Raw genomic sequence first — 27,466 nt, forward strand, 5'->3', positions numbered from 1 at the left:
CATATTTAATAATTTAATTTCACCATGCATAAACCATATAGAAAATACTTTACAGCAATGACAGTAACAATTAAAAAAAAAAGGACATCTCATGATGCTAAAAAAAAAAAAAAGTAGGTGTCACAGATCACTGGAGGCTCACAAGTTGTCATGGGGTTAGTCTGACGATAGTTAGTACATGGTTAGGTAAAGAAAACAGTTAAGATAAAGAAGACATGAAAAAAAAAACAAGGTTGGTTAGAAAAAATGCTGATGTCTATGTTACATCCATTCGATTGATATTTAACTTCAGCTCTGCTTTGCAAAACGGGCCTCGATGCCTGGTGGGTCGACACAGGTTAATCAGTGACCCCCGACAAAAATGGGGGTAGAAATAAGTAAAAAGGTGGGGGTTAGTGTGTTTTAGTTGAGGTGGATGGGGGTACATGCAGAAGGCATTCATTCTACACCTCCACCCCTTTAAATGGCACTAGTTTTAAAAAAAAATAAAGACAAAAAACATGGCAAATACACTCCTTCATATGACAGACGGAATTAATACTGCTTTCATCACATCATCTGTATGGCATTAGTCTAAGCTATGTTAGGTAAAATCTCATTGTCTCTGTCTGTAGAAGGCAGAAGAGGAAAACAAAGTGAAAAAGAACCAAAAAATAAAATAAAATCAACCCACTTCTCTCCCACGTAAGAATCATTATTATTATTATTACTTCCCACAGTTTCACAGTTAGATTAAATGGCTGGAGTGACAGATGGGAAGCGCCACCTGGATGACAAACACTGATGCAAAGTAATTAACATTATGAGTTTTTTTGTTTTATTGAGCTTCTTTGCTTTGATTTGTGGGGTGGGATATTAAAAAAAAAAAAATAAAAAATCTTTCGAATGACTGGAGCGTGCTGGAATGATCCCACCCAGGCCAATAAAGCAGACAGGCCTGGAAATTATCAGCCTGCTTGGTAGCGCTACTTAATTACAACACTGCTTCACACGAAACCAAAGCAACACGAAGCGCTTATTCACATATTCGTGTTTCAAGTCACTCACTCCTTTCTCTTCTTCACCTGCCACCGGTTGTGATGGACGGCAGCTCGTAAAACGAAGAGCTGCCAAATCCTGGTGAATACCGAGTGCAACATCTGTTTTCATACAGACAGTCTGTTGAATTCGTCCATTAAAAACACTCCTCTGGCACCGTTTTGTGTTCACAGATTAGTGCTGAGGCTTATGTGTGTGGGGGGGAAAAATATGCTAATTTAATTTAAATCAACATATGTTTGCTTTTAAATGTCATTTGTCAGATTTCAGCCGAAGCAGGTGAAGAAGTGAGAAGATTGGTTCAGAGATAGTGAGGAATATAGCTCCGCCGGCTCCAAAAGTGAGCGTAATTACACAGCAACCGATTTTATTATAGCTAAAATATGACACGAAAAGGGCAGCTGGGAAGAGTTTAATCTATGTTAGCATCTAAAAAAAAAAATGACTTCATGTTGGATTGCTGTCTAGTTACAGTTCAGTTAGTGGAGCAGAAGAGAGGGAGCTGTACAGTAAATAAAGAGGAATGAAAATACGATAGGTCCAGATCACTTAAGCTGCATTCAGAGGAATGAGTACGCGTTATGGTTGAGTGATTCACTTCTCCCATTCATCCATCCATTCATTCATTCATTCATCCAGCTGTCAGCGCTTCTTCTTGATTAAATGGACGCCTTGACACCACGGAAAAGAAAGCAAATTAAACATTTTCATCACCAGAATCTGGAATAAAGTTACTCTGTTGTGTGATAACTGGTGAAACTTGAGTCATAAATGCTAAAAACCTCTCCAGAGAAATAAAAAAAAAAATGTCAAGGCCTTCATTTAAGACGGGAACATCAAGGTGGAAGCGACAGTGTTTCCCCTCCTCAGACAAAGTAGTCTTGTTGCGATGCTACTGTGAATTCACCTTCGGATAAAGAACATAACTCTCACGCCCAGCTCGTCGAGAAATTCTTAATTTCTATCGAGCAGGGCTCAGTGTTCCAGAAAAGTCATAAATATGGGATCTTCCAGTTTGTTGACTGCCTTAAGCTGTGCTAATGTTTACATGAACAACGTAGGGAAACACTGCATCTTTCCACCGGCTTCTTTTTTTCACTCAAAGCCACAAAGAGTCTCTTTTTAAAAATGTCTTCCTTGCAACCAGTCCCTTCCTTCATCGCTCCGTTTATCCACTCCTCTCACAAACAGGTAGTGTTCTTTGTCTAGCAGGACTCTCAGCTGCATGTTTTATCCTTCATGTCACTTTTTCTTCCATCTTCTCTGCAAAAAAAGGACAAATCTGTCTGCCCCTTTCCCCTCCCCCCATCGCTGGAAGACTCGACTCAGAACAGCACGTCTTCGTTGGTGATGAGCGTCTCCACCACCAGTCTCTGGTATCGGATGTCGTTCAGCGCCGTCATGGCGTCCAGCTCAGGGGCCCTCATCAGCGTCGGGCCGAAGACGATGCCCAGGTTCTCGCTGGACATGAGGTTCTCCTTCTCGTACTGGGTCACTCTGGGTGGAGAGCGAGGGAAACGTATGTGTGTTGTTAACAAAACACAGAGGAATCAAACAGCTAAGAAGTAAAGTGAAATCACAGCTTATGTGTTTGGGGTAAAAAATAATGATTATTTCCCCTGTCAATTAATTTGTTGATTATTTTTCTCTATATTAAATCAACCAGAAGGTCACCCTCTCAGACTCCTCTGAAAAAAATTCAAAGGCCCTCCTATGAGAAAATTATGGAGAAATCCCGAAGCGTTTTGGCAAACTAGCCATCATCCGACATTAGTAACTCGTACAGTGTGGCACATGGAGCTTTGAAACTGCTCGTCTTGGGCTAACTTTTCCTGAAGAATCCCAAAATGTCATCAGATCTGCTGTGTTGTCTTTATTCGTCCTCTAAAAATGGCCAAACATTCAGTTCAAGGAGGATTAACAACACAACCATATTGGGGTCATGTTGTCTTCAGATCTATAGGAACACATGGTGAAAATGTGAAAATGATGGTGAACTGCCCACATGGTTTAATCAGGGCATGGAAATGGGAAAATTCATGAAATTAAAAATGTATTCTTTATCTCCCATCGTACTAATGTTCATGGTTGCTGCATAAACACGGTCTAACATCTCATAAATGATAGGAAAACAATTCTGAGTGCTTCATCTGTCATACTTTTCAAATTAGGGATGGTAACTGAGGGTGTCTTTTTTTTAACAACTGAACTAAAATTTCAAAGGAATGTAAAAACAAAACCAGAACAAAAGGAGACCTAACATTTGGGATTTGTTTGCTATAGGAGCACCTGTGATTATTTGCAGTGGAATCTGAGAGGGTGACCTGGAAAAAAGTTCTCAGAAATTGGTTGATCTCATACGGAATGACCCAATTTGATTGTTTTTTTGATCTGTAAAATTTTGCCTTCTTTCTTCTTCTTTTTATCCGACTGTGTGTTCGTACCTCTTGAGGTGAGCCATGAGGTATCGCATCGTCTCACAGTGAGCCGGCGGCAGCAGCTTCAAGGCCTCGTGGAGGGACTCCAGTCGTTTCTCTGGGTCTGTAATCTCTGCAACGCACATTAAATATTAAACATGGATGTGTTTCAGGAGCGCTGATCACAGGTCACCCGTGAGCAACACGTGGTATGAAGAAAAATGTAGTGTAATCATGTAGGAGGAGCTTTAAGACGTACTTCCAGTTTCTATGAAGCGGGGGTAGGCGTCGTATGTGATGAGGGGAATGGGCAGCTCTCTGAAGTAGAGCTTGAGGGCTCCGGTGATGATGTTGATGTCCTCGTAAGCGTTGGAGGAAATATCGGCTTTTTCTCCGTCTGTGGAGGAAATCAGTCGACAGAATTCAACCAAAGGGCTCAGTTTGGTGGTGATTTCACCACTAACAACAGGAGGAGAAATCTGGTCTGGTTAGTCTGTGTCAGTTTTTAAAATATCAGCAAAACTGCACCATTTTTACAAACTATAAAAACTTCCTGACTGTCCTTAAACGAATCATGTGCTACTCTCTGTGTTGGAGGAGAAAACAGCTAAATATAAGATAGAAATGGTTAATAGATTATTTTAAAAATGCCAAAAACGAACCATTTGCTCCGTTGAGATTCTGTAAAAAACTAAAAATTCTTCACTTTTTTGTGCAACATAGAAGCTTTTAGTGACTCAGCTGGAGAAAAGTATGGAAACGAATTAAAAATGGAAGCAGTTTTTATGATTTATGGCATTTTTGCTATACTTCACAGAAGACATTTTTAAATTCTGTCTACTTCTAGCCATGGTTGTGCTGTTTGCACTTTGAAAAATCATCCCACAAATCATCCCAAGAAAAATGCATGTTTCAAGTCAGACAATAAGCCACGGATAATAAAACTAAGCGCTAAAATTTCACAACCCATGCTGACCACATGTCTCCAACTGTGTCCTCATCTGGACTCATTTAGCCTTCAGCTTTTTTTTCTTTTGTAAAGTATTATTAGTGTCACATCAAGCTGCTGCAGTGTGTGATGTGCCATTATGTTCAAATCTTGTAGTGTTTTCATGTCTGAGATTACACAGAAAAATATCTGCGAAGTCTCTCCTTATGTGCGAGATTGTGATGCTGGCGAAATGAAAACAATCCTGAGCGTGTTTTCGGCAACGAGAAGTTGTTTTCGGAACAACAGGGGGCGACACTCACCTCTGTCAAAGGCCAGCTTGACATCTTCGATCAGCTCACTGAAGCCTGATATTCTGTACAATCCCTCCGACTGAAGACCTGCAGGGGCCAAATCAGGCAACCATTAATGTGACAAATTAGATAAGTGGGTGTTTTTTTTTCAATTCTTGATCATTTAGGAATCATTTATGACATTTTTATAACACGAGAAATCACTTTTTTGAGCTTCTCAAGCGGGAATATTTGCTATTTTTTAATGGCTGTATCTACATGTTTCCATCGTCAATTATTATGTTGACTATTTTCTAGATTAATAAGTGTCAGAAACTAGTAATATGTCAATCAGTGGTTCCCGAAGCTTCAGTTTGTTGTCATAGAAGAGTAAAGAAACCAGAAAATGTCCACATTTATTAAGCTGGAATCAGAGACTTTTTTTTCTTCTTGACAAATTACTCAGACTGATTAATTGCAGAGACGAATCGATGTGTTTCTTTCCTGTTGTGCCGACGGAGAACCAGAAATAGTTCGGCTCGCACAGAAGGCGGAGACGGTGAAGATTGATTAGAGGGACGACTTCAGCCTGGCTCCGGCTCTCCAGTCAAGTTCAATCACTTCAAGTCAGGTGTCTCTATTGATTTCTCGTATTAGTTTCACTCACGTCTTGAATCATAGTCAATAAAACCCTGTCTGGCAGCTCCCCCTGTGACCGCTCAGGCCCTCTGGGAGAAAATGTCACCCTGTCATTCACCACATAAATCCACATGTGGGATTCAATCTGCTGGTTTTTTTTTTACCAATGAGAGGGTGGGCTGACACACAGCCTCGTGGGTGTTCTCTCTCTTTCCCGTCTCTCTCGCAGCAAACAATACTTAAAAGCTTTTTCTTTTTTTACGTCAGCATTATATAATCGCTGACTCACTCCCGCACACATCTTCCCTCCCGTCTCACCTCGAGCCTCGATTTCCTGAATGCACATGTCGACCACCATGGGCCTCTTGGTGTTGTGGGCTTTCACCAGCGTGGTCAGGTCGCAGCTGTACACCTTCTTGACGTGCCGCAGGTCCGGCTGGCAGTCGTTGGGCACGACTTTGGAGCACTGCTTGTGGACGTTCAAGCCGCAATCTGACGAGACACGAACACAGATTCCACTTTATTCCAGCTTGAAGATGACTCTTCTGTTGTTTTTGTTGCATAAATGACCCATTAACACCACAGTGCGATGTGATTTCCCCCCACACACACACAGGACCAGACAGGATGGTAAAAGTTAAACGTAGGCGTTCCAGTGACACAGTTCGTCACCCACACGCAGTCATCATCGCACTGACAGCCTGTTCTTTGGCACAGAACCGAATCTCTTAACATTTAAAAACCCAATCAGCGGATGAGTCAACAGCAAAAGTGACTAACTTTGTCCCGCTTTCGAGTCACGGTTCAAGAGGAGAAACCTGAACGCTGAACCACGACTTACCTGCACACTTCACTCCCTGAGCGATGAGACCCCACATGAAGTTGGCACAGTACTCGCACCAGTGGGGGCCCCTGAACGTATGAACCTGAAACACAGGAAAAAGGCGGATTTCGTGTTAAAATGTCGTAATATAAATTCACCACAGGATTCGCAGTAAACATCAGATGTGCTCGGCCAAAGTTATGCATTAAAATAATTGGTTATATGCTAACAAGAAAAGGTGAGAAAATTATTCACAGATTGGGAATCCAGGCACTAATCTTTATTATAAACTGACAGCCGCTGACAAAAGAGTGACGGAGACACAATGGGAGTGCTGAAAGGGTACTTGGAGAAGAATTACAGCGAGAATCTGCTCATTTATAGGACAAATTGGCTCCGTATAATGAGATGCTAATAACCTGTGCTCTTTTGTGTGTCGTGGTTCTGACCTTAGTGCTCTTCACTTGTGTTTCAATCTGTGGATGTAAGGCGCTAAACAAAGGCTGAAAATGTAAACGCAGCACTGTTTCCTACCACTCTCTGAATTTGAATAAGTCCCCGTGAGCTGAATCAGCGTTCCTGGCAGCACACACACAAACAGGATGGCTGGAAAGCGAAGGAGCTTCTCACCTTGAAGTTGTGGACCTTCTCGTACTTGGGCGCCAAGTCGCTCTCCCTCAGGGTGGCCCGCCGCACCAGCGACGTCAGCTGCGAAAGGGCAAAAGATCTGATTGGTTGCCAGAAGGTGGAGGCAGGGGAGGTGGGTTTGGAGGGAGCCCGGCTCAGGGGGGCTCCGGCGCCGGAGTCCGAGGCGCCGCCGGAGACCGGCAGGGAGGGAATCGAACCGTTCAAGCCGAGAGCGGCGTTGAACAAAGAGCCCTTCTGACCCGTTTGCTTCTCTGCTCTCCTGCGAGGCTTTTTGCCTCTTTTGACGACGTACGACTCTCGGCTCGGCATCGTTGAATCTATGAATTGATTTTACTCACAAAAAAAATCTCACTAATAGACAAACGGAGTCACTCGAAAAAGGAGACACTCTGAGAAAAAAACGGCACAACAACTACATCTCAAATCTGACAACAACATCCCAAACCGAGGAGGCAGCACGGGACCAATCCTAGTACCACAAAGATCAGCCAATCAGATTAACGCTGCATACTGATGGGGCTGCGCGGTGCAATTCCAGTTCATAACAACAAAACAAAAGCCAGCCAATATTAAAAAATCTGTCCCCAGATGGACGACCCGAATGAAAATAACTCAATAAATCTTCACTTCTCGGCCGTGTTTTGTAAAATCCTCCACCGGCGGCGGCTGAATTCCTGCGTTTCCCGTCTCGTGTAGGTGAGCGCTTCAGCCCACATGGCTCAGTGCGTGTTAATCCTCTTTCCCCATCATCTACACACTCGGCAGGCAGCGGCGGAGGAGGAGGAGGGAGGCGGAGAGAGCCGGCAGAGGAGGAGGAGGAGGAGGGAGCTACGGTGCAGTAATGGATGAATTTAACAGGTCGCGATGAGAGGAGAAGCAGCCAATCAGAGCGCAGCGACTCCTGTTGTTTGTCACCAATTCTGCCACCTCAATTATCCCAGGAGAGGAGGAAGAGAACGAGCCGAGAAACAAGCTGTTGTTTCGTTCCCACTTTCTGCCCCCTCTTTGTTCCCTCCGTTTTGTTTTCACCTGCAGCATCTATCTGTTTTCCATCTGATGCAAGCGCTCCTAAAACTGTGTCCTTAGATGGCTCCCAAATCAAAAAGCCATCCATTATCTCAGATCACACAAGTTACATAAGAGCTTTTTTTTTTAACTTCAGAAGTGCACTTTAGAAGACGTCAGCGGTTTAAGTGCCGCCTCTGGTGGGTTGGATGGACGGATGTTTGGGTTTTTTTGACATTTATTTGGCTAATTTTTGGGCGAAAATCCTGTCTTTTTTAGATCTTTACACAAAAATAAGGTGCTAAAAAGCAACCGCACATCCAACACAGTGACGGATCGTGGATATTTAATGACGCTAGACAAAAGAGCATTTTGATTACAGAAAAAAAAGACAAAAAAACAACAGAAACCGGGACAAACAGCTGGTTAAGAGGCTCATACTGATGGAGGATGTTATCCGTGCTGCCAGATCACTTCTTCTATTTTTTTTTCTTCTGTGCGGATCAAAGGTGAATTAAATCTCCTCTCTCGTCACCATCCAGCGGATTCAATCTCACGAGGAGGCCTTAAAAATGCATTTTTAAAAAGTCATCTCCAGAACCGAGCCGCTATCGCCCTCGCGGGGGCCGTAAAGCCGCGTTTAACCCCTAATAAAAGGAGATTAGCTGTATGGACGTGTGAAATATGAATTCCTCCCGTGTTTGTCTTCCCCACAGAGAGCGAGCCCCGGTCTCAATGTCACAGACGTACTGCTTTGTCTGCAAATCCACCCGATTGGGAAAGCGCGCACGTATACAGGACCACCCCCACAACACACACACTCACACACACACACACACACACACATAGACAGTGATGTATGAGGTGCAGTGTAGGTGGTCATGCACTGCAGGTCATACAAGGCCTCGGGAGGCTGTTGCAGCAGCTAAACGCTTCGTACACACTACTACTGCTGTTGCTCGTGTTTGTGCGTCGGAGGGTTTTGCAGCCCCTTTCCATGCAGCCCACATGCACAAAGCTGCACATTCACATGTAGCAGTGATTAGCATCGACGTTAGCACGCACACAAAGCCTCACATCTCTTATTGTTTTTGTCACTTTCATCCTCCTAAAAGCTCCACCTATAGGTTAAAAAAGAAAAAAAAAAGTTTCCGAGGAGTAAAACTCTAATCACTTCACAGCTGAATGAAAATTAACGAGCCGACAACAAACCCGACGCCTGAATACTTAGTAGGCGGCTTTTGGGAGATAGCAGCTTTCTGCAGGCAAACCGCTGTTATGTAATTTTACTGCAGAGCCCTTGGCTGGAGGCCATCTATCCTCTGCATCCATCCTCCTCCTCCTTCTTCTTCTTCACCTTCTTTCTCACAGTGTTCCTCATCCTTCCATCCTGCTGCTGCTGCTGCATATACAGCAACTTCCCTCACCTTTGTCCTTATTTGAATTCTTTACAGAGTTTCTAAACACTTCATCCTCCAAACGCAGCCTTCGCAAGACAGATTCGATACTTTTCTCTATATTCTGGAAACGCTGTGATGCTAACATCTTATGATTTACGTAACTTTTGTTCGTTCCAGTTTAGTTCAGTGACAGATAGAAATTGATTGCTACAGTTATTCTGCCTGCAGCACAAATCCACTCACTGCTGTCCTCAGTTGAACTCAAACTGAAATGCGTTTCTTACTTCAGTCGTCTACATTCAGACTTGAATTCATCCTAAAAACCATCTGAGAGATACTTCACATTTCCTGCAGTCAATCTGTGCTCTTTAACAAATCTCATTTTGACATTATGAGCGTTTTATCCCTCACTGTTCAGCAGCCCTTCACTAAAGGCATAAAGATGAAACTATATGAATTCGTCTTATAACTCTAAGAACTCATTTTATTCCTAAAGGGAAATTTCTTCCGTTTGCAGCCAGTGCTCTTTGCCAACAGCTCCATTTCTTATTCAAACCAACCTTTCAACCCCTCCCCCAATGCCTTCAGGTCGGTTTGCCAGAAAGTTATACTAATTGGAGGATACGTTTGGCCTGAGTGCCAACATAGAGTCCAATTTAAACATCCATATGTCTTCTAGGGAGCGATGAGATCTAAAAATATGAAGTGATATCCACTATTATGAGCTTCTCAACCTAATCCCATATCACTTCCCGAGCTGGTCATTCCTCCTCATCATGAGATACTCAGTGAAATATAATGTGATTTTAGTAGTATGAGCCTGTGTTGTTATATTACATCGCTTGTCCTCACCCTCTCCTCCGTGTTGCAGTCGTCTTTGGCGGGGGCCGGCCCGTCAGGTGCCTCGGGGCTGTGCGGCAGGTGTTTCTTCAGGGTGGGCTCCTGGTTCAGGGTGGTGTAGCCCACGTGCTCGTAGATGGGGTTGATGGTCATCTTTGCGATGTACTCCGCTGCCTGACAAGAGGACAGAGATGTAAATACGCCAGCTCAAGAGTTTTTCTGTAAACTCTCTGGACTCCGAGCAGTTTCTGCTCCTGTCACAGTTTCACTCCCTGTGGGCTCCTTTTGTTTTTACTGCAATATAAAGTCCTGCGCCTCGATATAAAAAGCACAACCACGGCTAGAAGAAACTCAAAAAATGTCTCCTGTGCAGGATAACACAGTCTAGAATTACATAAATTATACTATAAGAAATGACTTTCCTTGATTATTCAATTTGCAAATTTGTTTTAAAAAGTGTTACCAATACAGCAAAATTAGTATCTCTACTTACTATAGATATTTAACTACTTACATTTTTAATTTGTTTCCATTCTTGCCTCCTACCTGCTTTGTATAAACTTTTCTAATACTCTATTTTATTGTAAATTATAACATTTTTTGCCCCTTTTTTGTAAAGATCAGCCTTTTTGCCACCTTATTTCTATTTTCTTTTTCTTCGACCAACATGATTTGCACATTAATTGCACATTCTTTTGTGCATTGCTTCCTTATCTATCTTGAATGTAACACGTGTGACCTCCTGCATACCTTGACTTTCCCCAAGCGGATGAATAAAGTATCTATCTCAACTAGGGATGACCGATATTAGCTTTTTTGCCAGTATCAAATATGCCGATATTGTCCAACTCTCAATTTCCGATATCAACTGATATATGTGGGCCATTTAAGCAATTTTAGGCAACATCACATATCTCCTGTCGTGGAATTAACACATCATGTAAATGTCGGTGAAATCCAGGCATTATTTTATGCCAATATCGGTGGGCCGATATTATGGGACATCCCTAATCTAAACACAGCCTGCAGTTCAGCTGAAGACCCCCAGATGTGGAGCACACAGAAAAAACAAAAAACACCTCACATGCACAAGACAACAAAAAAATGATAGTGTTTGCACAAAACAGCTGGTGCAAACATCACATTTTTGGCAAATTTATAAACAAAACATGTAGAAGTTTAATGAACTAGCTTACAAATGTTTTGTGTTTTTCTGACAACTCATGATTAAAAACAATTCTTCCTGCTTTTACAGTTTCTGGATCATAAATGGTGCATTTTTGGCTATTTTAAAAATATAACACACCTTACAAACCCTCTGGTGGGTTTTAGGGTTTGGAGAGTTGAGACATTTCTAGGTTTAGATCATTTATGACGATTGCAGCGCTTCTGTGTCCCCTGATAGTGATTTTTTTCTGCCTATGAAACCACATCTGACCCAGTTGGACCTTGATTAAAACTTGGGTCATTCAATGTCGAACCAGTTGGTGCTGCCAGGTCATGTCATGGATTTTCCTGAGGGTTCATGGGATCTTCTGAAACTTTCTTTTCCAACAATGGGAAGAAAATGTGACACTGAGAGATAGGGGAGATGAGAAGACACACCTTGGTCTCGATGTAGAGCGTGATGAGGCCGTCTGTGACCAGGTCGTGGATGGACTCGAACCTCTTCTCTCCGACAAAGTGCTTCCCGTCATGGTAGAGGCGGAAGTTTCTCGTCTGGTTCCCAAACCTGGGAAAAATACACAAAGATGGGTAAATCAATCCTGGATTAATCCGATATCACAATGTTGATTTCTAAATTAGCTTTAGCATCGTTTAGCGGTACGCAGTAAGAGCCAAAAACCTTTACAAATTGATTTGCCACACACATAGTATAGAATAAAACCGCACTTTGACTCGTATATCACGTCCAAAGAATGTGAAAAAAAAACAAATGCATCAAAAAATCTCGACCTATGTTCAAATCCACCCATATGTTCTATTATTTCCCACTTTTTCTGTCCACAAGAACAGCAAAGACCGAAACCAAAATGGCACAAACTACGAGACAGAGCCGTGATGGACAGACTCCGAACTGGGCCAACACATTATCAGCTCCTCGGTGGATCACGACGAAACCACCGCAAGATAAAACAGCACCATTAGATCATTAACCCAAAATCCAACCTTTCCTTTTCTGCCACCCAGACTGGGACTCTAGTTTATGAGGGGGTATTTATGGAAGGTAATTAGAACCACGGGGATCGGAGAGGCAGTGGAGTGGAGGGAAAGCTGTGCAGGTGGAAGAATGACACAGCTATGAATAGACTGAACTGACCCAAAACCAAATTCAAATTAAGCCGTGCACCCATTTCAAAAGTGTGACACCTACTCAGAGCAAACGCTCGAATCAAAGTGACGGGGAGATAAATAAACGTGGCCGACATGGTAGAAAGTTAAAGCAACAGTGCTTGGAAACAAATTCTCAACCCGTCCGTCTCCTCACGAGGAGCGGCTTTGTCCACGTGAGTTCAGAGATGAGCTTCTTTGAGCTGCTTAAAGTTTGACTGCTGCCTTTACCGGGGAGATAAACCCTCACACCTCACAGCACCTTCACACTCAACTCACCTCATGCAGCAGCACAAACTCGCTTTTACTTATTCTGTCGCACAAATACCCAACAGAGGAGTGAAGAGGTCAAGCATCCGAGAACAAAAAGTGCTGATAACATTTAAAGCAATAGCAGGTACAAACTTCACAAACTCATTTTCTCTAACTTATATTTATCGATCTTGATATTTCAGACTGTATTTGGAGCTGATTTTCTACTTGTAGTGGTTAGTTAAGTGGCACCACTGAGCTCACGTTTGTTTCCCTAACTGAGCCCAACGCTACCTTAGAGCCAGAGTGTAGGTGCCCGGCTGTCTCTGGCTCTCTCTGATGAGGTAGCTGCCTTCGGCCTGACTCAGTAGCTGGTCGGCATCTTCTCGTGAGATCATCCCGTGGTACCTGGACGGAAGAGAAGCAACATGACACTGAATTCAATGGCAAAAAAAGTCCAATCAACCCCTCAGAACCTAAAAGATTTTGAACTTTCCGTGAGTCATTGAAACACTCATCAGTGACTTGGCGTAAATGATCTAAACCTATCAGTGTCTTAACCCTCTGAAGCCACCAGCGGGGTTTAAAAAGTGTGATATATTTTTAAAATAGCCAAAATTGCGCCCCTTATCTGAGCTAGAAACTGTAAAAACAGGAAAAATCGTCAGATTTTAATCGATTCGTTGGGAAAAACAACTAAATTAAGCTGAAAATCGCTTCATTCTGCTGATCTCAAAAATTTGCTTGAACTACTTGAATGCAAAAACAACAACAACAACAAAAAACCCTGAAGTCATGATCTCATCGTGACAAAAATTCAGGGGCTCGCTTGAACTGCAAGCTGTGTTTTTGGAGAGCTGAAAGTAAATATCTGTATCCTGTAGAGACATTTTTTTTTCCAGTTTTGCTATGATCTGGGCCCTTACAAAGATATTTTACATGCTAATTTGAGGTTTTTTAATCCATGTCAAAAAAATAATCACAGAAACTCAACTTTATCTTGTTTTATAACTTTGTCAAACTGCACAGAATACATCTCTTGGTTCTCTCTCCTTCTAGTCATGGTTGTTCTGTTTCCAAAGAGGTGCAGGACTTTGCAGTGAAGAAGTAAATAAACTGGTTGGAGGTTCAGAGGGTTAAATGTCTTAAATGTCAGTGGAGACGGATTCAAAAGCATCCTCACTGTTTGAAATGCAACACGTCTCAGATGAAGACAACTTACTCTCTGCCGTAGTATTTAGGTCGGTTGTCCACCTGCAGGGAGAGAGAAAATAAACGACATCAAACCAGGAGGAAGAACGACACTGAATTGTCGTTTTGTGCAGAATCATTAAAAAGATCGTTCAGTGTTGACTCTGACGGCACCAATTGAACAGAAACATGGCCGAACGGTTCATTTTTTTCATGTCAAACTATTTATAACTCTTGATATTTTGAGAGTGAACCCTGGTTTTTATTGAATTTACAGCCTTCTTAACCGATCTACTTCTGCTAGCTCTAACATTCTGCAAAAATAAATAACCAACATTGTGATTATTTTAGCGGGAATGGTCTGTTTTTCCCCTTGTTTCCGATGCTGATGTGACTTTTGCTACCGTCTGCACCAAACAGGCATGTTCCTTTACGTCTGGAGAACATGGTTTGCAGGCCAAGGTGTCTCCACACGCAGCTAACGTGATTTGGATCATATTTTGATTAATTGCTCAGCGCTACTATAATATCTGACAGTCTCAGGAGCCGGTGAGTTAATAACTTGGAATTACAGACGCACGATATTGGATTTATCTAACATGCTCGTATTCTCCATCTTGTTTTGGCCGATTTCAACATACGCACATCATTTTTCCACTTAATTGCACAGAACACACGGCCTCTCCTGTTGATTTGACAAATGATTATGCTTAATCTTATAGTAATTTCCCACTGGCGGGTGCAGATGTAACATCCGATTTCTAAATGAACTTAAATGTAAAATGATTTTTATGTAACAACCGCAAAGTTTGAAGCCTAAACCAGCCAACTCTGGTGATTATTCCAGCATCATCACGCATCAACTATTCAAACTTGACTCATGCGTCCCTGCACACTGAGTCAGAGCTCGACTAAACTGAGAAACCACCACATCGTGATCCAGCTCAGCTCGTCGACCCAAAACACTTGCTCAACAACAGGGCTCTCAGAAGAATGTGTGTGTGTGTGTTTCAATGCTGCAGCGCCACACGACAGCATCTTGTGTGCGTCCTCAAACGGCCCTGAGACGACACAAACTGTTTGCTCTTGCTCAACGTGTCCCCAGAATTTGACACATTTCGGGATGGCGAGGGCTCCCGGCGAGAGAGCGTGAGGGGGCGCCGGGATTATTGCATGAGTCAGTTAAAAAAGCCGAACGTTGTGTTCTCAGCAAAACTGCTGCCGAGCCAATAAATCAACAAGCAGCGGTGAATATTAATTTGGATGCACCGTGTGTGTGTTAGGAAGTGACAAAGACAAAAGCTTACACACTGAAAACACAATAATACGCACACGGGGGACCACGAGGATACGATTTTCAGCTTTTAAACGTCAATATGAGAGAACAATCTAGTGCAACACGGGAGGCAGGAGCATCAGCTAAACACCTGCCATGTGATAACATGTGGTCGAGTTAGCCGTGAGCCATCCACCTCTGGACCAGAACCGCTCCGAGGCCTGTCAGGAAGCCAGGCACGCGGCGGACACGCTAACAACCATTACTAATGCTCAATGGACATCCTCGACTGCACATTACAGAGTGCTGGGGCCGCAGGGACGCAACCGTCTGAAACAAAAACACATTTCCAGTCCCTGCCGTCGGTGTCCTTTGGATGAAATGATGAAATAAAGTGGTGCCGAGTGAAACGGGATATTTGTCAGAGCCTGGAAGCAAACATGTGAAGCATTTATCGAAGGGGATTATCTCCAATTTTGGTGCATAAATCAGGCGAATACGAGCGCGTTCGGTTTTAAAACATCTCATATTAGACACCTGTAGCGAGCACAGTCAGCTTCTTTGTACCTGCTGCTTTGTCAGATGATCAAAAATCAGAAGCGCTCGCCACTGTGTGTTAAAGACGTCGCTGTGGGAGGCAAACGGGCTCACAAGACAGAAGCTACTGTAGGAGGACTACACCTGCCAAACGAAATAAATGAGACTCTGGGAACTTGTCAGAACATGGAAGCGACTTTAGCAGCTTGAGGAGGAGATGTCAGCATGAAATCCTGAAAGCCGTTTAGCTCTTGACACCCAGACGATGGACACAGAGATCTGTGGTTCGCCAACTACTTCCTAAAAATAACGCAAACTTTAAAAGAAATCCTGAGATTTCCCTGTTTATTTACGCATTTTGTGAGAATATAATTTAAAATTCTTGCAATTTTGCAGAGCTCAAGGTGGAGTTGTGCTTGTTCGATGCTGTTAACCTTTAAAACCTTCACGTTTTTTAGATGCACTATACTGATAAATTAACGAATATTTGGTCATTACCACCAGGGTTGATGTTGATTAAAGACACTTACTTGGTGAACCCAAAGATATCCAGGTACAACGACTCAACAAATATGAAAACAGCAATTTTACAAGGCGGAATAAGTAAATTTTGGCATTTCTCCTAAAAAAAAATATTTAAAATTCATTTCTTGTTGTTGACAAAATGCCTGAAAAGTCATCTCTGTGTATTAAAGTTTGCTATTTAGGGGCTTTTTTTCCAATAAAAAAATTCCTGACATAAAAACCTTTAAAATAACGCCAAATATCTGCTAAATAATTTTTTGTGTTCTAAAAAACACAGGACTTTTATGGTCACAGAACTATTTAGAAATATAGATTTCTAACATGATGCTCAAGTTTGTTTTTTACAGTCAACATGTAAATCAATGATTTTTAAAATTCTTAATATACTTTTTTTTAAAACAGCAGCAACTATCTAAAAAAAATTATATTTTCTGCTTTGCGTTGTATTTAAATACAACTAAAAAAAAGTGCAACGTCACTGTTAAACATTGTAAAATAATGAATTAGCATTTATAAAATATTCAGATTTTTGATGTAGATATTTACAGTTTGGGACTTTTTATGGTTAACATGTAAATGAATGTCTGNCTGCTTTTACAGTTTCTGGATCATAAATGGTGCATTTTTGGCTATTTTAAAAATATAACACACCTTACAAACCCTCTGGTGGGTTTTAGGGTTTGGAGAGTTGAGACATTTCTAGGTTTAGATCATTTATGACGATTGCAGCGCTTCTGTGTCCCCTGATAGTGATTTTTTTCTGCCTATGAAACCACATCTGACCCAGTTGGACCTTGATTAAAACTTGGGTCATTCAATGTCGAACCAGTTGGTGCTGCCAGGTCATGTCATGGATTTTCCTGAGGGTTCATGGGATCTTTGAAAATTCTGAAAAAGTGACACTGAGAGACAGGGGAGATGAGAAGACACACCTTGGTCTCGATGTAGAGCGTGATGAGGCCGTCTGTGACCAGGTCGTGGATGGACTCGAACCTCTTCTCTCCGACAAAGTGCTTCCCGTCATGGTAGAGGCGGAAGTTTCTCGTCTGGTTCCCAAACCTGGGAAAAATACACAAAGATGGGTAAATCAATCCTGGATTAATCCGATATCACAATGTTGATTTCTAAATTAGCTTTAGCATCGTTTAGCGGTACGCAGTAAGAGCCAAAAACCTTTACAAATTGATTTGCCACACACACAGCATAGAATAAAACCGCACTTTGACTCGTATATCACGTCCAAAGAATGTGAAAAAAAAACAAATGCATCAAAAAATCTCGACCTATGTTCAAATCCACCCATATGTTCTATTATTTCCCACTTTTTCTGTCCACAAGAACAGCAAAGACCGAAACCAAAATGGCACAAACTACGAGACAGAGCCGTGATGGACAGACTCCGAACTGGGCCAACACATTATCAGCTCCTCGGTGGATCACGACGAAACCACCGCAAGATAAAACAGCACCATTAGATCATTAACCCAAAATCCAACCTTTCCTTTTCTGCCACCCAGACTGGGACTCTAGTTTATGAGGGGGGTATTTATGGAAGGTAATTAGAACCACGGGGATCGGAGAGGCAGTGGAGTGGAGGGAAAGCTGTGCAGGTGGAAGAATGACACAGCTATGAATAGACTGAACTGACCCAAAACCAAATTCAAATTAAGCCGTGCACCCATTTCAAAAGTGTGACACCTACTCAGAGCAAACGCTCGAATCAAAGTGACGGGGAGATAAATAAACGTGGCCGACATGGCGAGTGCTGAGAAAACTGATAGAAAGTTAAAGCAACAGTGCTTGGAAACAAATTCTCAACCCGTCCGTCTCCTCACGAGGAGCGGCTTTGTCCACGTGAGTTCAGAGATGAGCTTCTTTGAGCTGCTTAAAGTTTGACTGCTGCCTTTACCGGGGAGATAAACCCTCACACCTCACAGCACCTTCACACTCAACTCACCTCATGCAGCAGCACAAACTCGCTTTTACTTATTCTGTCGCACAAATACCCAACAGAGGAGTGAAGAGGTCAAGCATCCGAGAACAAAAAGTGCTGATAACATTTAAAGCAATAGCAGGTACAAACTTCACAAACTCATTTTCTCTAACTTATATTTATCGATCTTGATATTTCAGACTGTATTTGGAGCTGATTTTCTACTTGTAGTGGTTAGTTAAGTGGCACCACTGAGCTCACGTTTGTTTCCCTAACTGAGCCCAACGCTACCTTAGAGCCAGAGTGTAGGTGCCCGGCTGTCTCTGGCTCTCTCTGATGAGGTAGCTGCCTTCGGCCTGACTCAGTAGCTGGTCGGCATCTTCTCGTGAGATCATCCCGTGGTACCTGGACGGAAGAGAAGCAACATGACACTGAATTCAATGGCAAAAAAAGTCCAATCAACCCCTCAGAACCTAAAAGATTTTGAACTTTCCGTGAGTCATTGAAACACTCATCAGTGACTTGGCGTAAATGATCTAAACCTATCAGTGTCTTAACCCTCTGAAGCCACCAGCGGGGTTTAAAAAGTGTGATATATTTTTAAAATAGCCAAAATTGCGCCCCTTATCTGAGCTAGAAACTGTAAAAACAGGAAAAATCGTCAGATTTTAATCGATTCGTTGGGAAAAACAACTAAATTAAGCTGAAAATCGCTTCATTCTGCTGATCTCAAAAATTTGCTTGAACTACTTGAATGCAAAAACAACAACAACAACAAAAAACCCTGAAGTCATGATCTCATCGTGACAAAAATTCAGGGGCTCGCTTGAACTGCAAGCTGTGTTTTTGGAGAGCTGAAAGTAAATATCTGTATCCTGTAGAGACATTTTTTTTTCCAGTTTTGCTATGATCTGGGCCCTTACAAAGATATTTTACATGCTAATTTGAGGTTTTTTAATCCATGTCAAAAAAATAATCACAGAAACTCAACTTTATCTTGTTTTATAACTTTGTCAAACTGCACAGAATACATCTCTTGGTTCTCTCTCCTTCTAGTCATGGTTGTTCTGTTTCCAAAGAGGTGCAGGACTTTGCAGTGAAGAAGTAAATAAACTGGTTGGAGGTTCAGAGGGTTAAATGTCTTAAATGTCAGTGGAGACGGATTCAAAAGCATCCTCACTGTTTGAAATGCAACACGTCTCAGATGAAGACAACTTACTCTCTGCCGTAGTATTTAGGTCGGTTGTCCACCTGCAGGGAGAGAGAAAATAAACGACATCAAACCAGGAGGAAGAACGACACTGAATTGTCGTTTTGTGCAGAATCATTAAAAAGATCGTTCAGTGTTGACTCTGACGGCACCAATTGAACAGAAACATGGCCGAACGGTTCATTTTTTTCATGTCAAACTATTTATAACTCTTGATATTTTGAGAGTGAACCCTGGTTTTTATTGAATTTACAGCCTTCTTAACCGATCTACTTCTGCTAGCTCTAACATTCTGCAAAAATAAATAACCAACATTGTGATTATTTTAGCGGGAATGGTCTGTTTTTCCCCTTGTTTCCGATGCTGATGTGACTTTTGCTACCGTCTGCACCAAACAGGCATGTTCCTTTACGTCTGGAGAACATGGTTTGCAGGCCAAGGTGTCTCCACACGCAGCTAACGTGATTTGGATCATATTTTGATTAATTGCTCAGCGCTACTATAATATCTGACAGTCTCAGGAGCCGGTGAGTTAATAACTTGGAATTACAGACGCACGATATTGGATTTATCTAACATGCTCGTATTCTCCATCTTGTTTTGGCCGATTTCAACATACGCACATCATTTTTCCACTTAATTGCACAGAACACACGGCCTCTCCTGTTGATTTGACAAATGATTATGCTTAATCTTATAGTAATTTCCCACTGGCGGGTGCAGATGTAACATCCGATTTCTAAATGAACTTAAATGTAAAATGATTTTTATGTAACAACCGCAAAGTTTGAAGCCTAAACCAGCCAACTCTGGTGATTATTCCAGCATCATCACGCATCAACTATTCAAACTTGACTCATGCGTCCCTGCACACTGAGTCAGAGCTCGACTAAACTGAGAAACCACCACATCGTGATCCAGCTCAGCTCGTCGACCCAAAACACTTGCTCAACAACAGGGCTCTCAGAAGAATGTGTGTGTGTGTGTTTCAATGCTGCAGCGCCACACGACAGCATCTTGTGTGCGTCCTCAAACGGCCCTGAGACGACACAAACTGTTTGCTCTTGCTCAACGTGTCCCCAGAATTTGACACATTTCGGGATGGCGAGGGCTCCCGGCGAGAGAGCGTGAGGGGGCGCCGGGATTATTGCATGAGTCAGTTAAAAAAGCCGAACGTTGTGTTCTCAGCAAAACTGCTGCCGAGCCAATAAATCAACAAGCAGCGGTGAATATTAATTTGGATGCACCGTGTGTGTGTTAGGAAGCGACAAAGACAAAAGCTTACACACTGAAAACACAATAATACGCACACGGGGGACCACGAGGATACGATTTTCAGCTTTTAAACGTCAATATGAGAGAACAATCTAGTGCAACACGGGAGGCAGGAGCATCAGCTAAACACCTGCCATGTGATAACATGTGGTCGAGTTAGCCGTGAGCCATCCACCTCTAGACCAGAACCGCTCCGAGGCCTGTCAGGAAGCCAGGCACGCGGCGGACACGCTAACAACCATTACTAATGCTCAATGGACATCCTCGACTGCACATTACAGAGTGCTGGGGCCGCAGGGACGCAACCGTCTGAAACAAAAACACATTTCCAGTCCCTGCCGTCGGTGTCCTTTGGATGAAATGATGAAATAAAGTGGTGCCGAGTGAAACGTGATATTTGTCAGAGCCTGGAAGCAAACATGTGAAGCATTTATCGACGGGGATTATCTCCAATTTTGGTGCATAAATCAGGCGAATACGAGCGCGTTCGGTTTTAAAACATCTCATATTAGACACCTGTAGCGAGCGCAGTCAGCTTCTTTGTACCTGCTGCTTTGTCAGATGATCAAAAATCAGAAGCGCTCGCCACTGTGTGTTAAAGACGTCGCTGTGGGAGGCAAACGGGCTCACAAGACAGAAGCTACTGTAGGAGGACTACACCTGCCAAACGAAATAAATGAGACTCTGGGAACTTGTCAGAACATGGAAGCGACTTTAGCAGCTTGAGGAGGAGATGTCAGCATGAAATCCTGAAAGCCGTTTAGCTCTTGACACCCAGACGATGGACACAGAGATCTGTGGTTCGCCAACTACTTCCTAAAAATAACGCAAACTTTAAAAGAAATCCTGAGATTTCCCTGTTTATTTACGCATTTTGTGAGAATATAATTTAAAATTCTTGCAATTTTGCAGAGCTCAAGGTGGAGTTGTGCTTGTTCGATGCTGTTAACCTTTAAAACCTTCACGTTTTTTAGATGCACTATACTGATAAATTAACGAATATTTGGTCATTACCACCAGGGTTGATGTTGATTAAAGACACTTACTTGGTGAACCCAAAGATATCCAGGTACAACGACTCAACAAATATGAAAACAGCAATTTTACAAGGCGGAATAAGTAAATTTTGGCATTTCTCCTAAAAAAAAATATTTAAAATTCATTTCTTGTTGTTGACAAAATGCCTGAAAAGTCATCTCTGTGTATTAAAGTTTGCTATTTAGGGGCTTTTTTTCCAATAAAAAAATTCCTGACATAAAAACCTTTAAAATAACGCCAAATATCTGCTAAATAATTTTTTGTGTTCTAAAAAACACAGGACTTTTATGGTCACAGAACTATTTAGAAATATAGATTTCTAACATGATGCTCAAGTTTGTTTTTTACAGTCAACATGTAAATCAATGATTTTTAAAATTCTTAATATACTTTTTTTTAAAACAGCAGCAACTATCTAAAAAAAATTATATTTTCTGCTTTGCGTTGTATTTAAATACAACTAAAAAAAAGTGCAACGTCACTGTTAAACATTGTAAAATAATGAATTAGCATTTATAAAATATTCAGATTTTTGATGTAGATATTTACAGTTTGGGACTTTTTATGGTTAACATGTAAATGAATGTCTGCTTTCTATGATTTTACTTGTCTGTGATTCTGTAAATTAACAAAAAAAAGGAAAAAACAACAAAAAAAAACAATCTAACCATACATTTTTAGACTTTTTTTGAATGTGCAATTTCAAAAAAAGTTAATGCGTTGCTGTAAAAACTCGACCAATGCTTGCTGACGTCTCTCCTTCATTCCACACTGTCATGTCATGTATAAAGAAGCACCAGCCACAGATAAGTGCTTATTGGTGCATCATTAAACCACATATGGCCTGAGTGCAACATGGGCTACACGGGGCGGCTGGTGGTGGAGGGGGGGGCTCCTCCACGCCGTCTGTCTGCCGGTCTGCCCGCTTTAACTGGGTCAGCACCGACGACTGCGCCAGGGCGCCAAACCCAACAGCTGCTCATTTAGCATCTGTACGAGCACCCGCACTCCAAGAGGTCTGTCTTCTCACAACCCCCCCTGCATCCTTAATCCCCCCCTTTGGGTTCCTCGTACACAAACATGGTGGGTGCAAATGTGGGGCGTTTAGTGGACATGCTGAACCACCTGCATGCCCTCGGTTTGGATGAAACCAAACCTTAATCTGTGTTGTTTTAATCAAAAAGAAACCTAAAAGTGAATCCTTCTGAGAGAATAATTGGAGACCTAATAAAGCGCCGTTTCTCCTTTTAAGAGATCAACAGGGACACCAGGCTAAGATGTTTTCCGTGTTCTCTGGTGTAGCGCAGGATTAGAGGAGCATGTGACCTTTAGCACAACATCATCTCCGATCTTTTATTTTCACACTCGCTCCCTCTGCTAACGGGCTAATGAAGCAGAGCGGCTTTGAGCACAACAACAAAAATAATCCTGTTAAGATTGCCTCAACAACACAAAAGGCTTTCCTCGCTGTACATGGAACGACGCGTGTTTACAGCTAACATGTCGAGATGATACGCAGCTTAACGGAGGCCTGAAAACAATGGATTGGTGAGAACAAACACGAGCGGAGTCAGCAGATCCATCCCGTTATTGGTTCTGTTGTAGGTTATTATCACATGCTAATGAAATACCTGCTGTATTTTTAGCACGAGAGGTTGTTGTCGGAGCAAAAGATGCTGCAAAGAAGACATCTACATACATATACCAAGTCTCTTGGAAAAAATCCGTCTATTTAACCCATTGTTGAACCTTCTGGCTTGTTAGATAGAAGACAGTTTATTTACTGAAGTTGCTGCAAGATCCCACGGACCGGATCTCTACAGAACTCGCACCAGACGGGCTGATTGAAGTCTGACAGTTAGTGTTCTCACCTCACAGGTGCAGGTGACTCTGCGTGGGTGAGGCGCTTCCTGCTGGAGCTGGTACACTGCGACACAAAACACCAACAGCTGACGGTCTCTCGTTACATAGTCCTCAACACAAACACTTGCACAACCAACTTGGGGATGTTTTTTTTATTCAACTAATAGGTTTTCTTCTGGCTTTAAAAAAGGCATAACTAAGTGACAAAAGGCAGTGTGAGGTTCTCACCAACACACTCTGGTCCCAGATTCTCAATAGGATTCAGCTTTGGACTCCAAAATGTTGATATTGTCGCCTGTGAGCCACTTTTTGCTCACTTTGTCTGCATGTTTCACATCGTTCTCTTGCAGGAAGCTCAAATGCTGCCTTTGATGCAGACTTTTCTGATGTTTTCCTCCTGAATCTGGACATCATCCAAGCAGTCCAACTCTCTCTTGGTGATGCACCATAAAAGCAAGACACTGACTAATAACTGACTGCACGATGACTGCATCAGCTGTTCTCAGTGTTTAGTGTGTTAGATTGATCTCAAACATGGTAGAAAGTAACAGGAATGAGATAGAAGCCGCAAAAACAAAGAAAAAGGTGTCAATTTCAAGGGTATGAATAATTTCGGACATTGCAGCTTTAGCATAGAACTAGTTCAAATGTGGGGCTGCGAGGTGGCTCAGTGGTTAGCATCGTTGCCTCACAGCTAGAAGGTCGCTGGTGAGGACACTTGGATCTTTCTGCATGGAGTCTCCATGTTCTCCCCATGCAGCATAGGTTCTCTCTGGGTTCTTCCTCCCACAGTCCAGAAACATGTTGAGGTTAATTGGTGATTCTCTGATTGTCTCTTAGTGTAGCCCTGTGATAGACTGGTAACCTTCACTCAAAGTCAGCTGAGATGGGCTCCAGCCCCCCGTGACCCGAGTGAGGATTAAGCGGTGTATTGATAATGGATGGATGGTTCAAATGCATCACAAACATCTCTAACACAATGATCCCACTGTCATTTCCAGCCAGAAGAAACGTATTGGTTCAATAAAAATTCACTACTACTTAGAATTTCTCTTAAACATGGTGTTTCATTGATACTCACAGTAGGATTTCCACACCGGCGGCCTGTATTCATCATGATCTGAGGACAGGAAAAGCACAACAATGCCTTTAATTCCCTTTGCTACGGCGCCCCCAAGTGGACAAAACATGACAGTAATCTGGCAGTTCTGCATTTTGATGGAAACCGTCAGGATTTTTGTCCAACACATCTAATCCAGAGAGAGCTTAAAGTACAAACACTATCAGTCAAACACTTAATGGACGAGAAGCTGGATGAGAGGACTTTAGAGCGATCTCTTGATTTTCACGGCTAAGTGTAAAAGGAAATTTTGCAGTTTTATTCATGCCGCTGCCAAACAAGCGCGGCTAAGTAAACAGCTTAATATGTTCTCGCCCTGACAGCATGACAGATGTAGTCAACTACTTTATTTTCTTTAGCGTGCAGGCAATTACGCTGGGTTATCAGATTGATGGATGGAGTGCTTTCCCCCAAACAGAAACAGCACCGAGCATAAACGGCGACTAAGTAGCTTAATAAATAGATCGACTCCGTGGAGCATAAAAAGCTGTGAAAGATTCATTTGTACTGCGTGCTGCGGAAAGGATGGCTTGTAAATGAGCTGTTTATCTTTGGCGCACTCAGACAAGCTTTCTCCGTCGTCCCCTCAGGCCTCCACCCGTCTGAAATTAATTGTAGATGGAGATCGGCATTACGGCAGCGTTTCCTCGTTTGTTCAGCTGCAGCCGATCATAAACACTGACATTAATATCAGTAAATGCGATTAAAGGCGAAACGTCTTCTCTGCGGGCGCTCTTTTGGAGTTTGGCTGAACTCTGGAGGAGCGGCTCAGAATCACGGTTTAAGATTCCTGTGAAATCCTTTCCAGGTACTGATTTAAATTCAGGACTGTGGTTCAACAAACTGCTGCAAAGTCCTGCCATTTGCAAAGGTAATATTTCAGTTTAACAATGAAGATTAGATGTAAAACTGCATGTGTTGACATTTAGACAAACAAAGTTCTGTTGCATAAACGTGAGAAAGGCAGAGCTGCTTAATACAACATGCAAATTTTGGTTATCTGTACCAGCTTCCTTTTCTTTATCTGCTGAAAGTTGCTCCTGCATTGCAACTAAATACCCAACATTTAAAATCCCACTTGAACCAATCCCTTAAACAGACAAAAAATCTCTTCACTCTGGCTGTGAGTTACGATATCATAGAAATAAATAGGAAGTTTAAAGCTAGAATTCGTTCGGCATCTTCTAAATTCAGGACCGTCTTCCATCTTTTCTGCATGGGTACAACTCACAGCCCAGTTTCCTGCCTCGGTGTACTCTGTGTTCGCTCCGCAAGTCCTTATCTATTCAACACTCGTCGTCTCGGTATCCTGTCTTCAAAATAACTCCCAATCCTCCCCGGGGCAAGTGTCTCCTTGTGGAGGCAGCGCAGCCAGACAAACTAACAAGGAAACCAGACATAACATACAGCCTGCTGACCCTCACGCCGTCCAGAGCCCAGGGTTGTTACTTAAGTGCTGCTTATAATCAGGTTATACTTGCACTTTGCCTTTTTATTTCCCTGCACTACCTTTTTCAGGCAGGAAGCTGAAAATATGCATTAAAAAATATGTGAAAGTTAATAGAATAAATGATGCATTAGGCACTTCTTTTAACCCTCCTATTATCTTTGGGTCAATTTGACTCCATTCAATGTTTAACGTCTCTAAATAAGTCATTGGCATAATTTTTTCAGTTTTATTTAAAGGGCCATTTAAACTTGGGTAGCAATTTTAATTATGATATTTTCTGGAGGTTTGAATTGCTGGGGTCAAACTGAACTCAAGGATAAAAGATGTCAGTAAATTTGAAGGCAATTGGAAGGTTAAAATGACTATTTTGCTTTATGGTAAAGCTTGCAAAATACAAAGACTCAAGCAGTGGCTGATCCTATATAATGCTTCAAAAGTCCAAACAATGACTACAGATTTCTGTGCATTGTTTTTGAACCCTTTCCTGCCTCGCCAACCTCCTCACATCCCCTCACATTTATCTTGTGGAGCTTTGAAGGTGGCTCCTGACCCACAGATTAGGAATCAGCTGAATGTATACAACCCAGTTTAAACTGGCTCCAGCAGCAAAAAAAGCTTCTTATGCATTGATTCATCTGTAATAATAATAATCTTAAAATGGAGCATTTTTGAAGCACTTTTCCCTTTTGATGCTTAACTATTATGTCATGCTATTTCTGCACTTTTACAAAAGTAGGACATGCATCCGGGACTTTTACTAGTCATGTCTTCAGGCTACCTCACTGGACACCTCCCAGTTTTATCAAAATACATACAAGGATATTATCAGCTGAGGTGATAAGACAGAGAGATTTCTAACCTTCCACTGCAACCGAGCAAAGTGCACACACAAACACACCCCTGACACACTCGCATACAGGCACAAAGAGCATCATTTAAAGTGTCACTCTGCTTACCAAAGACATTTAGGGCCATCTTGATTCTCTTGATATGATGAACAATTAACCAGCGCGTCCGAATTTCCTCCAAAAAAACCCACTTAGTTCAAATCCTGTCAGAGAGGAGACATAAGAAAGAAAAAAAAGAGACACAACGTGAGTGCATGCGGCTGCTTTTTGAGCTAAGCTAACGTGGTTACAGTGAAAACAGCTGAGTAACGATAAACAATAATCAGACTCTCAGAGAGCTAACGTTAGCGGGCTCGCTCCGCGTTACTTTAGTTGGCAGCTCGAGCCGAGGATAAAACGGAACACGGAGGTGTTTTTCTAAACTACATCATACAGAAAACACTCGCTTTGTATTGTAGTAAACGTAGACGGACGACGGAGCGCACCAACGAGGACACAAACGCCGGTTTAGTCATGAAAAGGCTGGCTAATAATACGTAGTACTCACATACACATCCATTCTACATTATGGTCGCCATCTTGCTGG

General features: G+C 42.3%; 1 protein-coding gene across 1 annotated transcript; it reads right to left on the minus strand.

Annotated features, from left to right (window-relative positions):
- Window positions 1-27,466, minus strand: LOC103372195 (N-chimaerin). Its single transcript, XM_008301772.1, has 15 exons — window positions 27,428-27,466; window positions 26,989-27,083; window positions 24,544-24,582; window positions 23,471-23,526; window positions 19,296-19,327; window positions 18,368-18,481; window positions 17,076-17,202; window positions 10,044-10,205; window positions 6,769-6,846; window positions 6,157-6,241; window positions 5,634-5,807; window positions 4,707-4,784; window positions 3,715-3,852; window positions 3,483-3,588; window positions 1-2,535 (listed from the first exon to the last, which is right to left on the minus strand). Exons 2-15 carry the CDS (start codon window positions 27,005-27,007, stop codon window positions 2,364-2,366), a joined length of 1,380 nt encoding a protein of 459 aa, XP_008299994.1. The 5' UTR covers window positions 27,008-27,083; window positions 27,428-27,466; the 3' UTR covers window positions 1-2,363.

This window comes from Stegastes partitus, unplaced genomic scaffold, assembly GCF_000690725.1.
Source record: "Stegastes partitus isolate 25-593 unplaced genomic scaffold, Stegastes_partitus-1.0.2 Scaffold1710, whole genome shotgun sequence".
Lineage (NCBI taxonomy): Eukaryota > Metazoa > Chordata > Actinopteri > Pomacentridae > Stegastes > Stegastes partitus.